Consider the following 17343-nt stretch of genomic DNA (forward strand, 5'->3'; position numbering starts at 1 on the left):
TGCTTCCAATCTCCAGCCAAAAAGGGCCTCATTTCCGGATTCAAAAAGGTCCCAAAAGCTACCCACCAACCTTCCACAAATAGGGTCAACAAGTCAAAACCCGGGTTCAATTCTCCATTCTTCACGCGGACCGCGTGTGGATCCACGCGGACCGCGTGGGTCACGCTGAATGCATGCTTTGGCCCATTTCAAATACCATCCGGCCCAATCTTCTAATTTATGCTCCAGCCCATTTGTGCAAGTTCTTGATAGCCCAATTGTGCCATTCCAAAGCTCTTCCAAGATGCTCCAATGCTCCTTTAATCTTCTATAGCTCGAATTCTCGTCGTCCCGCCTGAAATTTAAGTCTGACGCGCTTTCTTGTTTATGTTGACACCAAGCCCAATCGCACCACTTCAAGACCATAAACAAAATGCAAGCCTCTAGCAGCCCCGCACTCCTTCCACGCCTTCAATAATAAAAAGTATTCGATAAATCCTGCAATTAAACTCGAAAGACTGGAAAGCACCCGGTAAAGGAGAAAAAAATAACAAAAAGAGAAAATATGCATGAAGATTAACTAAAATGAGATGGTTTTGACTAAAAATAAACTATGAAAAGAAGTAATAAAAACGAAACTATCAAATCACCCCAAGCTTAAACCTTACTTGTCCTCAAGTAAGACAAGACTAAAATGAACTTGGGATGAACTATCTTAAAAAGAAAAAGGAATGAACATCTTAGGTAGAAATTCACAACACGCCCTTAAAATAAAAACATATAATCCATTTTTAGGGGTAAGAACCATATTAAGGGACGAGCCTTTGTTACCTTTCTAGCAAGGGATACATGTTGATCAAGATGCAAAACGAGCATGCATACTTCACTAGTATGGTTTATGTGACATTGTTTTGTGGTCCGATCTAGCCCACTAGCCATAAGAAAGTGTCCCTCAGTTAGAATGGTCCTCACTCCTCACAACTTCAACCCCACGTCAAGAAATAAAACCTAGAAAAGGATAACTCGGGCCAAAAATGGAAAGGAACGAGCTATGTACAAAAATTGGCAAACTACAATCATCTAGAAGAGTAAATGCTTCCACAAAAATAAGATCCACGTAGAGCAAAGAGTCGAGCACGCGATGAGTGAAGGGCGCAATCGTGGTTGCCAACAGAAATGATATCTAACTAAAAAAACATCAAACTAGACACAAATTACATGAGATAAAATCCGAAAAAGGCTAAACATCTACAAAAGCAAACAAATGGATACATCTCCGTGGCCCGACCTTTTCTTTTATTTTTATTTTATTATTATTATTATTATTATTATTTTTTATTTTTTTATTTTTTTATTTTTTTTCACTCGAAAACCCCAAGGACATGTTACAAATACAATAACTGAAGACACAAAGAGGAAAACACTAAAAATATATGATTACATTCGCATTTTATGATTGCGATAATATCCGACTTTTCAAAACCATTTTTTTTTTACTTCTAAAGACTAGAACCAACAAACATAAGGTTCAAATTTCACGAAAAATCAAAATATGACTTCTCCAAACAAGTTGGTTACATATGAAATTTCACGTACACAAACTAAATACTAGACTTTATTGAAATTTTTGGTAAATTGACGCAAAAATTTTCGAACGACACTTTTGAAACAATTTACTTTTGACTCACAAAACAAAACAAAACTGGAAAAAGGGGTAGTTGTCTCTCTCTCTCTCTCTCTCTCTCTCTCTCTCTCTTTTTAGGCTCACTTTTTTGGTTTACCACAGGAGTTTTACAAGCATAGCCTGAAAATAAAAATACAAAACTATATACAATTATAAGCAGAATCTAAGTCTAACCCAAACGAGAGGCCAAACGAGCACAACTACACTAAGGCTAATTCGAGATCAAGTGGGAAAATGTGTCTAAATCATAAAGTAATGAGATATGATGTGAATTGTTGCTGTTAGACCCTAAAGATCTCAAAATAGCAAAATCTATCTTTTATTCCTTTCTTTGGGGCTTGATTGTGGCTTGTGAGAAAAATTTAGGTGAGGGACTAGTCGGCTCGAGGCTAAGTTGTCCCCCTACTTATGCCACACTTGACATGAGTCGATTCATATGCACAACTACTTGCACTCTCTCCCCTCGTATATATAAGAGAATAAGCAACAACTGAAAGTCCCTAAGAGCGATTCTTACTAGTTATGTAAGTTTCCAAAAGAATTGTATTTAAGGCGTGCCGTGTTTTTCAAGTAAAGATGTTCGGAGATGAGAATAAAGAGATAACAAAAATGCATGAATGCTTATGCCCTAAGCTAAATGTCATGCAAAAATAAAAAGTGAAAAAGAAGATAATAAAATCTTTTTGGAATTTTATAAAAAAGAAAAAGAAAATGAATGCAATTTAAGGCTAAATGTTATGCAGCCTAATTAAAATGCATGAGAAATCAAAAAAGAAAAGGGAATACCCCACCCCAAGCTTAAGAACAAGCATTGTCCTCAATGCTTAAGGCGAGGTGGAAGTACCTAGACCGGGGGATCGGGAGGAGGATATGGGTATTGGGGGTAGGGGTAAGGGTAAGGTGGAGGTGGATAAGGGTGGGTGGGTGGAGGGTATGGATAAGGAGGAGGAAGTGGGACACTCTCGAAATGGTTTTGTGATTGGTGCCACCCCCACATATGGTGCATCTGTTGGGACATGATTTGGTTGGAGACACAAAGAGCCTCGAACCGTTCAACAAAATTGGGGGGAAGCGGGTAATATCCGGGAGGTGCTTGGGGCTGGGCGTGATGTGGACCATGGGTGGGCTCATTGTCGGGCTCGTCATCCACATGCATCTCATCATCATCTTGATCCTAGAGCGCATCCTCATTGACTGACTGAATGATGGTCCTCGCGAGTCTCCACTGAGTGCGATCGTGGAAGGTGAAGTTGGCGACTTGAGGGTCGGGAAGAATGAGATATCCGACCCCTTGAGGACAATACCATGTAAAACTACTCCTGTTCCTACGACGGATGTGATGCATGTTTGTGAGAACACGCTCATCCAAAAGATTTTTATTGTCAACAAGTTGGTATTCGTCTGGGAGCTCGATGTCAAGACCGCGGGCTAAAAGGGTGACAAATCCACCAATGCAAATATCATCGGACGCTTTGGTTGTCATGAGTGCGCATTTATGGAAAAAGAATGAAGCAAAGTCCGAGATTGGTGGGTTTTCACATCGTGTCATGCACCAAAGGAAGAAAAGCTCATTTTTTGTGACCTGGACGGCTTCTTTGCGGGCAAAAACAGTGCACACCAAGATGCGATGGGTAATACGGAGGCACGGGTGAACGATGGAGGTTGATTTATCCCGACCGGCACATGAAAAGATACCCCCGGTGATTTCCGTCCAAAAGGTCTCATGGTTGAACTCGGCAGGTAAGATGTCGAAAACCGTAGATGTGTTCGAAAAAAGGTAAGCCCAAGATGTCGTCTATTGTTGCAAAATCAATATACCTTCGGTCCCCCAGAAGTTGGAATGCGGCTTTTTTCTTTTCGCTATCTAACCCGCAATCGGAAAGAAACTCTCTAGTAGGGAGCTCGTAAGTGTGCGCCATGAGATTGAGAAGGTTTTCCCACCCGATGTTACGGAACAATTGGGTGACCCCCTCAAGAACCCCTAATGAGATGAGCGTGGGTTTGCACACAAATTTAGTGTAGGCAACCTTTCTAGGCAAACTCTTCGTGTAATTTTCGGCCGCCTTGGCATCCCGAAATCTTGGAATGTCGGGTGCATCATTTTGAGCTCCGGCGGGGGCTTTGCCTCGGGCGGCAGCCGAGTGTTTTCTAGATGTGGACATGGCCTACCTGTAAGAAAAAAATAACAACTACATGAACCACAATCCCGACAAATGGTATTTCAATTCCAATCACCAATCGACTCCCTATGGACTTCTAAAATGATTCAACACTCAATGCAAGAAACATTATCAAGACTCAATTGATGCGATGTCATATAAATTTTGTTCTAAAACATGCATATTGGTCAATTAAAGTCTAGAAAAGAATGTACCCGTGATATTTTTGCACGTGAAAATTCGGGATTTGAAAATCTTGCAACTCTCCACCCCAACCTTTAAGCTTTGTTCAATATCTCGTGAGAAAAACTTAACTGCGAGAACCCGAGAAATCCGGCAACGGCTTGGGATTCCGGCAAAATTTTGCGGCGAGCTTTGAGAGATATTTTTAGTGGGGTTTTTAGCCTTGACCAAGAGGAGCAGAATGGTGGTGTCGGAACCGCGAGAGGTGGCTGGAGTTGGCCGGAAAATGGTCGGAAAGTGGCGAGATGGTGGTGGTGGCGCCCGAAATTGCAGCAACGGATTGGACTGGATTTTGGGTGGGGTTTGTAGAGCTCGAAAAATGGGAGAGAATGGCGGTGGTTTCACGTAATTCCGACCGGCAGTTTGACAAGAAATTGAGTTTTAGTGGTGGAGATGGCGGTGTTCTAATGGAGTTTGGAGAAAGAAAGTAAAAGAAGAAGGAAGAAGAGGGCCGGCTGGGGGGGTTTAGGGATTAAATTCGTGGTCAAACCTGGTCAAATCACGGGTCAGCAAAAGTCAACATGTCATGCGGACACATCTGCGAGTACATGCGGTCCGCGTGAATTACCCCGCTACACTTCTGTTTGCCTTCTTCACACGCGGACGAATCTAGGGATCCTACGCGGTCCGTTTGTATAAACACGCGGTCGGACCCACGAGTACACGCGGTCCGCGTGTGGTTTCTGAAAACGGTCCATTTGTTCGACTGTTCACGCGGTCATCTTTCCGAGCACACGCGGTCCGTTTGTATAAACACGTGGACAAACCCATGAGCTCACGCGGTCCGCGTGAAATAACATGAAATCCTTCTGCCTTTTGATGTTGGACGCGAACATTATTGGGAAACACACGCGGACCATTTGTTTATTAACGCAGACACACCCCCGAGTACACGCGGTCCGCGTGTATCCTGCAGCAATTTACTCAATTTTCGCCCTTTGACCGAAACGCACACCGGGCCTTAAAATCCAACACTCTTTTATTGCAAGAAGGAAGAAGAAGAAATGTGAAATGAAAAAAGGATCTATCTATGACATTTATTCGGAATTAGAAAAGATGAAAACTTGAAGTTTTCCAAAAATGCCCTTCTTTAACGTCTTTGGCGAGACGTCCTTCCCTTTCGATTTCAGTATACCGGGGCATCCAATTGGATGACATCTAAGACATTTGCGTTAAAACCTTCATAGAAAGGTTTCAAACGATGTCCATTGACTTTAAAGATTTGCCCCGTTTCTTCACTCTGGATCTCAACCGCTCCGTGCTCAATGACTTTTAGCACAACAACTGGACCTATCCATCTTGACCTCAACTTTCCGGGAAATAATTTCAATCTCGAGTGGTAAAGCAAAACCCTATGTCCTCGCTCAAAATGCTTGCGGGTAATGGACTTGTCATGGAAAAGCTTCGTTTTCTCCTTGTAAATTCTCGAGTTTTCATAAGAGTCGTTTCTTAATTCTTCCAACTCTTGAAGTTGAAGCTTCCTATTCTTTCCCGTCTCATCAATGTTGAAGTTGCATTGTTTGACCGCCCAAAATGCACGGTGTTCCAATTCCACGGGAAGATGACATGGTTTTCCAAAAACCAATCTAAATGGAGACATGCCTATCGGGGTCTTGTAAGCGGTCCGATAGGCCCACAAGGCATCATCAAGCCTTAAACTCCAATCCTTTCTTGTCGGATTCACTGTTTTCTCAAAAATACTCTTCACTTCACGATTCGAAACATCCGCTTGACCGTTTGTTTGAGGGTGGTAGGCGGTAGAAACACGATGGGTCACGTTGTACTTTTTTAGCAAGGCCTCCATCATCTTATTGCAAAAATGCATCCCTCTATCACTAATCAAAGCCCTAAGCACACCAAATCTCACAAAGACATTAGATTTTAAAAATTCGATAACCGTTTTGGCATCATCCGATCTTGTGGCTTTGGCCTCAACCCATTTAGAGACATAGTCAACCGCGAGCAATATGTAAACGTTGCCAAATGAGACGGGAAATGGGCCCATAAAATCAATCCCCCATACGTCAAAATTTTCACAAACAAGGATTGGATTTTGAGGCATTTGGTTCTTTTGCGAAATGTTCCCCGTCCTTTGGCACCGTTCACAACTTTTGCAAAACAAGTAACAATCGCGTGACATGGTTGACCAAAATAGTCCACAATCAAGGACCTTTCTCAAGGTCCGGCTAGGTCCGAAGTGTCCTCCACAAGCAAATTCATGACAAAATTGCAAAATGGATTGATGCTCTTGTTGGGGCACACATCGCCTAATAATTTGATCGGGACAATGTTTCCACAAATAAGGTTCATCCCACACATAATATTTTGCATCACTTTTCAATTTATCTTTTTGAGCACGTGTGAATGTGTCGGGATACCTTTTTGTGACCAAAAAGTTAACAATATCGGCATACCAAGGAGTAGATTAAGTAAGGGAAAAGAGATGTTCATCCGGAAACTCATCCCGCAACGGGAGAGGAGTCTCGTTTGAAGTGATTCGGCTTAGGTGATCGGCAACAAGATTCTCGCATCCACTCTTGTCTCAGATTTTCAAATCAAATTCTTGTAATAGTAAAATCCACCGGATGAGTCTTGGCATTGCATCTTTCTTTGTCATTAAGTACTTGAGAGCTGCGTGATCCGAATATACAATAACTTTGGTGCCAAGTAGATATTGCCTAAACTTCTCCAAAGCGAACACTATGGCCAATAGCTCCTTCTTCGTGGTAGAGTAGTTGCTTTGAGCATTGTCTAGTGTTCTCGATGCATAGTAGATCACATGAGAGGCTCTTCCATTTTTCTGACCCAAAACGGCGCCTATTGTATAGTTGCTTGCATCACACATGATCTCAAAGGGGAGATCCCAATTTGGTGCTTGCATGATGGGAGCGGATGTAAGCAACTCTTTGAGCTTGTCGAAAGCTTCTTTGCACGCCTCATTGAGCTCGAAATCAACATCCTTTTGCAAGAGTTGGCACATTGGTCTTGTTATCTTTGAAAAGTCCTTGATGAATCTCCGGTAGAAACCTGCATGACCCAAAAAGGAACGAACTTCCCGAACACAAGTCAGGTAAGGTAAGCTTTGAATAACATCAATCTTGGCCTTATCTACCTCAATTCCTTTCTTTGACACAATGTGACCCAAAATAAGACCTTGACTCACCATAAAATGACATTTTTCAAAGTTTAAAACCAAATTCGTTTCAATACATCTTTTCAAGGTTTTGGTGAGATTGGTCAAACACTCTTGAAAGGAGTTGCCATATACCGTAAAATCGTCCATGAAAACTTTAATTATATTTTCAACATATTCCGAAAAGATACTAACCATACAACATTGGAAAGTTGCCGGAGCATTACATAATCCAAATGACATTCTATGGTATGCAAAAGTGCCAAATGGACATGTAAATGTTGTCTTTTCTTGGTCTTCCGGTGCCACCAGGATTTGGTGAAAACCGGAGTACCCGTCTAGACAACAATAATGGGATTTCCCGGCCAACGTTTCTAATATTTGGTCAATGAAAGGTAATGGGAAGTGATCTTTTCTCATGCTTGCATTGAGTTTGCGGTAGTCAATACATACTCTCCACCCGTTTTGCACACAGGTGGGGACCATCATACCTTTGTTGTTCTCGACCACCATAATCCCCGTCTTCTTCGGTACCACTTGCACCGGGCTCACCCATTTGCTATGCGAGATTGGATAGATCACCCCTGCATCAAGAAGCTTTAATATCTCTTTCTTCATAACTTCCATCATTAGCGGGTTCAATCTCCTTTGTGCGTCCCGACTCGGTTTGCATTCATCCTCCATCAAAATCTTGTGCATACAAGTGGAGGGGCTCAACCCTTTGATATCCGCAATCATCCAACCCATTGCTTCTTTATGTTCCTTCAATACTTTGAGGAGTTGCTGTTCTTCACACTCGGTTAAGTGAGTTGAAATGATGACCGGAAGAGTCTCGTTGTTTCCCAAGTACGCATACTTTAAGTGTTGAGGAAGGACCTTCAATTCTAATTCTGGTGGTTGAACAAGGGAGGGTGGCAATCTTGTGTGAGTTTGAGGTAATTCAATTTGCTTCACACTAAATTGAGTGGTTTTCTTGATCTCCAAATTGTTAACCAATCTTTCAACTTCGGGGTCTAGTGAGTAGAGCTTCAACTTCTTGGCTAATTTTCCACAATCAAACCCTTTGCTCAAAATCATCTCCAACATGTCACCATTAGACAACTCGAACAACTCTTGGGTTAATGGTTCAATAACATCAACAAAACACAAATATGAAACATCACTAGGATATCTCATAGCATCGTAGATGTTAAAACTTATTGTTTCCCCATCACACTCCATCGTTAAGCTTCTCGCATATACATCAATCTTTGTTCTAGCCGTCTTCAAGAATGGTCTCCCAAGTAAAATTATACCCAACTTTAAGGACACTTGTTCATCTAGATCAATCACATAGAAATCCGCTGGGAAGACCAATTGGTTCAATTGCACTAGGACATCTTCCAAAACACCTCTAGGAAAGACACTCGATTTATCCGCAAGAGAGATTATGACACCGGTTTCACTTAAAGGACCAACATTCAATGATTCATACACCAAATAAGGCATGCCATTAATAGAAGCACCAAGGTCAAGCATGGCACTACTAAAAGTGACATCTCCTATCTTGCAAGGAACTGTAAACATTCCTGGGTCTTTGCACTTGGGTGGAAGTTTCCTTTGTAAAACCGCGGATGCATTTTCGTTAATTGAGATTTTCTCATTCCCCTTCAACTTTCTCTTGTTGGTGCAAAGCTCTTTCAAGAATTTTGCATATCTAGGAATTTGTTTGATTGCATCAAGTAAAGGAATGTTTACTTCCACCTTACGGAAGGTGTCCAAAATCTCTTTCTCCTCCATGTTCTTCTTTGAAGTTGCAAGTCGGGAGGGGAATGGCGGTTGAGTGGCTATTGGAGTCACTAGAGGGGTAGTCTTCTTTGGGACTCCGGCTTGTGCACCGTTCTTGACTATAGATTCTTCAATGGGAATGACTTCTATTTCTTCCTCCTCTTCCATTGGCTTCTTCTTTGAACTACCTTCTCCGGCTTGTTTGCCACATTGGCTTCTTCTTTGAACTACCTTCTTTGAACTACCTTCTCCGGCTTGGTTCCCACGGGACTCCAACTTGCTTATGGATGTAACTATATCTCCCATTTGTGCTTCAAGGTTGGAGATACTAGTTCTTGTCTCTTTTTGGAATTGTTGGGTACTAGTGGCTAAGGATTTGACAATGTCTTCAAGAGACATTACAGAGCTACTTGGTTGGGATTGAGGGGGTTGTTGATGATGATGTGGAGGATGTGGTTTGGGTTGATAGTGTGGTTGTGGATGTTGGTAATGAGGTTGTGGTGGTGGATAGGAAGGTCTAACCAATGCATTTTGAGGCAATGGTCTTGGGTTGTAGCTCATGTTGGGATTTGGCTTCCAAATTGAATTATATGCATTTTGGTAACCGGATGGCTTGTTGTGGTAATTTGGGAATTCTTCCGTGGCATTCACATGTTCCGCATTTTCTTGGAGAATGGGACACATATCCGTAGGATGTCCCATTGTTGCACATATTCCACAAACCATCACTTTTGGAGTTTGTCCGATGACTAGCTTTTGGACAACGGAGGTTAGATCTTTGATTTGAGACTCGAGGTTTGATGTACCTACTTCATTGACTTTATGTTGCGTGTCTCGCTTCATGTCTTGGCGCGGGCCAAAGTGTTGGGAGTTAGCGGCTATGGTGTTGAAGAGTTGTCTTGTTTGTTGTGGAGTTTTACTAAAAACATCTCCATCACTTGAGGCATCAACTAGTCTTCTCTCCATTGGCAACAATCCCTCATAGAAGTGTTGAATGAGGAGTTGTTCCGGAATTTGGTGTTGTGGGCAACTATAGCACAAGTTGTTGAACCTCTCCCAATAATCATGAAAAGTCTCATTTTGACCTTGGCGGACTCCACAAATCTCATTTCTAAGACTTGAGACTCTTGAAGCGGGATAGAACTTATAAAGAAAAGCTCTTGCCATGTCGGTCCATGAGTTGATTGACCCCCGGTGGAAGATAAAATAACCAATCTTTGCTCTATCGGCCGATGAAAAGGGGAATGCCCTTAGCTTGATTTGGTCATCGGTTGACCCTTATGGCTTCATACTAGTGCAAATAATGTGGAACATCTTCAAGTGCTTATGAGGGTCTTCATTCTCCAATCCATGAAAAGTTGGAAGGTGATGGACTAAACTTGACTTCAATTCCGAGCCTCCTTCCAAAACCGGGTAATTGATACCGGTTGGAGTTTGTGTAACATCGCTTTCTATCATTTGCCTCAAAGTCCTTTCGGGAGCTTCTCCTCCATCCACCATTGCAATTGGTTCAATAATGGGTGGGTTTTGTTGTAGGGGTGGTGTTTCGGGAATTTCTTGGCGAGGGTCGGGACTAGAATCGGGTTCCGTGTCACTTGATGAAGCGGTTTCAACCTCCGGATCCCCGTGAGTATTTGAAGTTTGACCACGTTCTATTCTCTTTTCCTTCGCCAAACGTCTTGCTTCTTTTTCAATTTCAGGATTATAAATCAAAGCACCTGTACGTTGAGATCTGGGCATAGAGAAACAAATTGATTAAAAATAAACCAATCCCCGGCAACGGCGCCAAAATTTGGTGGTTGTCGAGGTCAACAAAATAAATACCCTAAATATTACACACTAAAATAGTGTATAGTGGTAAAGGGATCGTATCTACGGAGATTGGTTCAATTTTATAACTCTATGATAATCTTGTTGTACAAATACTTGTAAAACTAAAATAAAATAAAATTGGGGGATTTTGATCTTTTGATATGTTTAAAAGAAAACTAGAATTACACTAAGATTTAAAAACACAATTCAACAAAAGCAAAGTTTGATGCAAAATTAATAAGATAAAGATGGTTGACTTTGGACTTTCATTACTTGAACATTTGGTTAAATAATCATGAGAATACCAAGGTGCAATACTTGTGTTTATAATCTAACTTGGCTATAGCAATTTATAAGCATAACTTGTCTCAACTCTTCTTTTGTATTAAAATGACTAGAGAAGCTCATAGCACATTTCCTAAATCAAAGTCACAAAACTAATGAAGCATGTAATTTTGTGAAAATCAATTAGCATTAGGTTTTAAGAGTCACCAAATCCAAAGAGTAATCTATTGCTTTCATTACCACTATGGAGAAAATATTTTCTTAGTCTAAATGAAATGAAAACAAACATTTAAACTAATTGTTGCTTGTTAAATTGAAGACCCATTACTTAGCCAAGAATTTAACCAACAAAAATAACATTCACATATCAATATTCATGACTAGAGATAAATAAACATGAAGGAAGTTTTCATAGGAAATATAATCATAGGTATTCAACACAAGTTCATGGAGTTCTTCAAAATAAACAAAACATTCAAGCAATTACATCCAAGTCAACCAAATATGAGTCTAGCCAAGCATGGCCAAAATGAAAGAAATGCAAAATAGTTTAGTGGTACCAAACATTGTTCTAGTTGCAAGATGGAAAGAAATTACACTAGTCTTCAAAAAATCTTGAAGTCTTCCAAAACCTTCTTGAGAGAAAAGTGTGTTGTTCTTCCAGTGATAGATGTGTAATATGCTTCCAATCTCCAGCCAAAAAGGATCTCATTTCCGGATTCAAAAAGGTCCCAAAAGCTACCCACCAACCTTCCACAAATAGGGTCAACAAGTCAAAACCCGGGTTCAATTCTCCACTCTTCACGCGGACCGCGTGTGGATCCACGCGGACCGCGTGGGTCACGCTGAATGCATGCTTTGGCCCATTTCAAATACCATCCGGCCCAATCTTATAATTTATGCTCCAGCCTATTTGTGCAAGTTCTTGATAGCCCAACTGTGCCATTCCAAAGCTCTTCCAAGATGCTCAAATGCTCCTTTAATCTTCTATAGCTCGAATTCTCGTCGTCCCGCCTGAAATTTAAGTCTGACACGCTTTCTTGTTTATGTTGACACCAAGCCCAATCGCACCACTTCAAGACCATAAACAAAATGCAAGACTCCAGCAGCCCCACACTCCTTCCACACCTCCAATAATAAAAAGTCTTCGATAAATCCTGCAATTAAGCTCGAAAGACTGGAAAGCACCCGGTAAAGGAGAAAAAAATAACAAAAAGAGAAAATATGCATGAAGATTAACTAAAATGAGATGGTTTTGACTAAAAATAAACTATGAAAAGAAGTAATAAAAACGAAACTATCAGTGTCATATCGAAACCCTAGCTTTCCTTGAAGAGTTTTGCCCCTCTTGAGTGTGTGTTGGTGAAAGTTGAAGAAGAGGAGCTTGGAGGAAGGAGCTTTGATCAAAGGGAACTTATAGATCCAGAATTCTCTCATCATTTCCAGCTTCATTGAGGTATAAAGCTTGGAACTTGCTCCTTGTTTGCTTAGATCTAGTTCTTATAAAGTTTTGGTCCCATTTTGGGCATATGATGAGGTCTAGTGGATTCCTCCCACTACATCAATTAGGAATTGCTTCTCTTGGTATTTCTGAGGTCCTAAGTCTATAAAGTTAGCATCTTGATGGTTGTGGATCAACAATGCATGAGTTTAGGTCATTATGGTGAAGTAGAATGCTAAAAGTGAGGTTTGGGTCCTTTTGAGCCATGCAAAGGCTCCAAGTTCATGACTTTATGGCTTAAGACGTTTGATAAGACTTGGATCTTAAGTTTAGGCTTTTGGTAACAAGTATTAAGCACTTAATGGAAAAGTGATGAATGGGCACGTACGTTGGGCGTATGTATGCAGACGATGTGTGTACGCTGCCCAGTCCCCGATCATGGCTTGCTTGGTAATATGTTGGGCGTAAGCCTGAGTATGCGGGGCGTAATCAGACGCCGTTGACTTCATTTGATTTTCTCGGTTTTGGGCCACTTTTGGACTAGAGGGGTTTTAGGCCTTATTGGGCCATTTGTTTTCCGAGTTTGGGCTATTGTTGGGTTTTTAGGCTTTCTTGGAGTAGGCCCATGATGGGCTTGGGCCCAGTTGGGATATTGGACCATATTGGATTTTTGTTGCTATTGGTTTGGGCTTTGGATTTTGGGCAAACTGAGGAAGGGGTAAAATAGACTTTTACCCTGAGTTTTTGTAACATCCCGTTTTAAATAGAGTAATTAAATAATAAATCAGGAACCCGGGAAGTAATTATTTTGATTATTTTATATTATTAGAGCTTAAAATTTAATAATAATTATTGGAATGTAGTTTCGGTGGTTAAAGAATGATATTGGACTTATATTGAAAGGATTTTATGGAGTCAGGGGCCGAAGTGTAAATTTCGGATCTGATTTGAAAAGAATTGAAGAGGGCAGGGTTGAAAAGGTAAATAATGGGCTATGATTGAAAGGAATATTATGGGGAGGGACTGTAGTTGCCATCATGGCAAACTTTAATTGGAAGCGGGTATTTAAGGGATCCGAAACCCTAACCCTAGGGACCATTTGTACAGCCGTCATCTTCGTCACTCCCTCTCTCTCCGCCGCTGCTGCCGACGCAAGTGAGGATCGAGAGCCAACGTTTGATGGTGGAGTTGGTCGGTTGAAGCAAAGCTGCGGGTGTGATTGTTGCAGTTCGCCGGTTGGGGTCGTAACCCTCTTTCTTCTCCCCGTTCTTCTGTTGCAGCGAAGTCACCGGACCACCGCCCCTCCGCTGTGGAAGCCGGGAATCTCCAGACCGAAGCTGCCATTTCCCCTTCTGTTTCGCTATGTTTTCTTCGGTGCCACGTCCCAGCTCGATCGCCGCCGCCTGTGTGGTCTTTCTTCTACTTCAGTCGACATCCGTCACTTCAAGGGTGGCTGTTGTGCGCATGCTCAGCCCGTGTGTCGCAATGGCATGTGTTTTGGGTTGCTGACCGCACGGGGATGTCTTCTTCTGGCCAGATACATCACGGGAACCACCATGGTGGCCCGCCATGGTGGTCGTCATCTCGCTGTCGCTGTGCACCACCATAAGGTGGGTGGTTGTGTGCGTTTTTCCGAGCAAATGGTTGTGGGTTTTGGAGTGTTTGTGTTTGAATGTGGTGACGATATGAGGCTGCTGGAACGATTTTGGCCGGAGATCTGGAGGAAAACCCCACTGCCACCACCATGAGGTGGTGGCTGCTGCTCTCTACCGCCGACTGTCGCCAAGGTGGATGTGTGTGTTATTAGTGTGTGTGTATTATTAGTATGTGTGTGTGTTTATTTTGGTATAAGCATTGTAACTTGTAACAAAAAAGTGAAATAATGGAAAAGAATGCCCTAACCACCACCGTGAGGTGGTGGCTGCCGCCTCCTGCCGCCACCGGCCGCCGTGTCGGGTGGCGGTGTGCTTGCGGTATTGATTCGTTGGGATGCTTGAAACCCTAATGGGCTTAATGAAACTCTAGTGGGCTTAATGGGGCCCAATAAAGCCCTAATTGACCTAATAAAATCCTAATGGGCCCAATAAGGCCCAATGTGACCTAAAAGCCCAATCAATGGACTAATGGGCTAGTATTGTGTTGGAAAACCCTAATTTTGGGAATTGATCGGCACGCACACGAATTTATTTAATAACTTGAAATATTAAATAATAGTCATTGGCAAATTAATGTAAGGCAACAATGAACTTAATAGATTAAGTCCTTAATGGGTTAAGTAAGAAACACTTAACCCTAATCATCATTTCATGTGAAAGCCCTAATCTTGGTCGGGCCTTGAGTTGGGCCTTATTATTGGGCTTTGGTGATTGGACTTATAATGGGTTTTCCAAGAATGAGTAAATGGACTAAATAATTGTATGGGCTTAAGGATAAGGCCTATGTGAGAGCCTTGGGCCCAATTTGGAAAATTGGGCCATAGATAGGCCATAATTAGGCCTTTATGAGTATGTGATATTGGGCCATGGGAATTGGATTGGAATAAGTGGATGAGCCTTAAGGAAAGACCGTGTAGTGGTCTGGGCCCAATTTGGAAAATTGGGCCATATGTTGTACTTTGGCCCATTACTTGACTTTTGGGTCTTTGGAGTGTGAGTTGGACCTTGGACTTGGAACCAATTATTAATTGGGTATTGTTTGATGTTGACAGTTCGGGAAGCTGTCAACCAGAAGCTGGAGTTTTATCTGCGGGACTTCAGCAGTGCCAGGTGAGTTATCCTCACTATATCAACAGGGTCTACGGCACCAAGGCCGACCCTTTATGATTTACATCCTGGTTTAGGATGGTTGCTATGTTATTGATATGCTACATTACATCCTGGTCTAGGATGGTTGCTATGTTATTAATATGCTAGATTACATCCTGGTTTAGGATGGTTGCTATGTTATTGATATGCTAGATTACATCCTGGTCTAGGATGGTTGCTATGTTATTGATATGCTAGATTTCATCCTGGTTTAGGATGGTTGCTATGTTAGATTTCGGATAGATCGGTATCCTGGTTATAGTATGTTTGTATGTTGTTATGATCTGTTAGATCGGTATCCTGGTAGATAGGATGTTGTTATGCTATTATGATTGTTATATCGGTATCCTGGTATATAGGATGATGCTATGTTAGTGACCTGGTTAGGTCGGTATCCTGGTTATAGGATGTTGTTATGATTGGTGATATGTTAGATTGGTATGATTGTTATATATATGCAAGTATATGATATTTATGTATACATGCTTGTTTGATTTGGGGTTGGGTTGAGGCAGTCCTGCTTTGTGCTGGAGGCCAACATACCCAGGGCGGTTCGGATAACCTGAAGGCCCTGCAAAGGGATTCAGTCAGACCGAAGGCCCGACGAGCGATCCAGATACGTTGTAGGCCCTACGAGGCGGTCCAGACGTGCCGAAGGCTCGGAGAACAGTCCATATAGACTGAAGGCCAGTGAGGCGGTCCAGTCAGCCTGACAACTCATTATGCATGATGTTCTGTATTTGTTGATATGATATGATTATGGTTATTTGAGGTTGGTATTTTGGGGGTAACTCACTAAGCTCTCGGGCTTACAGTTTTCAGTTTATTGTTTCAGGTAAATCAGATGAACGCAGGAAGGCAAAGGCGTGATCGTACAACTCCTCTTATTTTATGGTTTTATGAATTGATTATGGGGATACTCTGATGTATAAACCATTTTGAAAACAAACTATAGTAACTTGATGGTTTTAAACTGTATTAAAAAGTTTTAATTTGGCTTGAATTTTTTTTGGGTGTTACAAGTTGGTATCAGAGCCTTGGTTTGAGTGAATTGGAGGAACACTCGTGTGAATCCAGTCTCAAATCAAGGAAAGGATTTTGAAATGAATTTTTAAATGGTTTTCAAAATAAGTAAAGGAGGATGCAGGGTGTACGATCAGCCAATGCCAGTAAGTAGACCCCAAAATACCATACAGTTATTTGATTATGTGATATGTTAGAACAACAAGCTAGTACTAGGCTAGGGATCTTCAGAAATTGCATGATAGAATTTCCTGATTACATGATGCCTGCTAGCCTAGGGTTTCCTTATATGAGATTGACATCATTACTGTAGTTGTTTAGTGTATGCATCACGGCTGTACATAACTAAGATCTTATAGCCCAAGAATGTTTGATTTGGCCTTATGTTCTGTTCTTATTGATTGGGGCTTAGGGTAAGATTGGATATTCGAAAGTCTATAGGGTCCAGCGATATTGTAACATCCCAAGTTCGGAAGCAAGAAGTTGAAGGGTGCAAAGTGTAATTGAAGGAAGGGACTCGACGAGTAGGCCTTCTTACTCGCCGAGTCGGAGCGGGTTTAGGTCGCGGAATAAGTGGCCAACTCGCCGAGTCTGAGGTTGGGACTCGACGAGTTGGTACTAAAGGGAGAAAACCCTAATCCCGGGGGTTATGCCCTATATAAAGAATGTTATATCCCTTCCTCAGCCTCCTTACCACTCTTGAGAGCCTGTAAACCCTAGAAATCGAGTGAGCCTCCATTATTAGAGAGAATAGAGCTTTGGAGGAGGAAATCTTGAAAAGAGGCTTGAAGATCAAGAGGCTTGCTGCAAAGGAGTGGTGTAGATCCGGGATCTACTTCAGTTAGAGCTTATATTGGAGGTAATAATCTGTTGCTTTGGCTCTTTTGCATCTAGATCTATTATTGTTTGAGATTTGGGGCATTTTTGGTATGATTGAAGGTTATTTCGGGTTTGGATGGTAGATCTGAGGTTCCTGTTGGATTAGATGTCTAAGCCCATAACTATTATAGGTA

General features: G+C 41.8%; 1 protein-coding gene across 1 annotated transcript; it reads right to left on the reverse strand.

Moving 5' to 3' along the window:
* Positions 1-6607: 6607 nt before the first annotated feature.
* On the reverse strand, positions 6608-9271 carry LOC145130690 (uncharacterized). Its single transcript, XM_079065457.1, has 2 exons — positions 7690-9271; positions 6608-7092 (listed from the first exon to the last, which is right to left on the reverse strand). Exons 1-2 carry the CDS (start codon positions 9269-9271, stop codon positions 6608-6610), a joined length of 2067 nt encoding a protein of 688 aa, XP_078921583.1.
* Positions 9272-17343: the final 8072 nt, after the last annotated feature.

The sequence above is a fragment of the Lactuca virosa genome, chromosome 8 (assembly GCF_052849685.1).
Source record: "Lactuca virosa cultivar CGN04683 chromosome 8, Lactuca_virosa_CGN04683_v6, whole genome shotgun sequence".
NCBI lineage: Eukaryota > Viridiplantae > Streptophyta > Magnoliopsida > Asterales > Asteraceae > Lactuca > Lactuca virosa.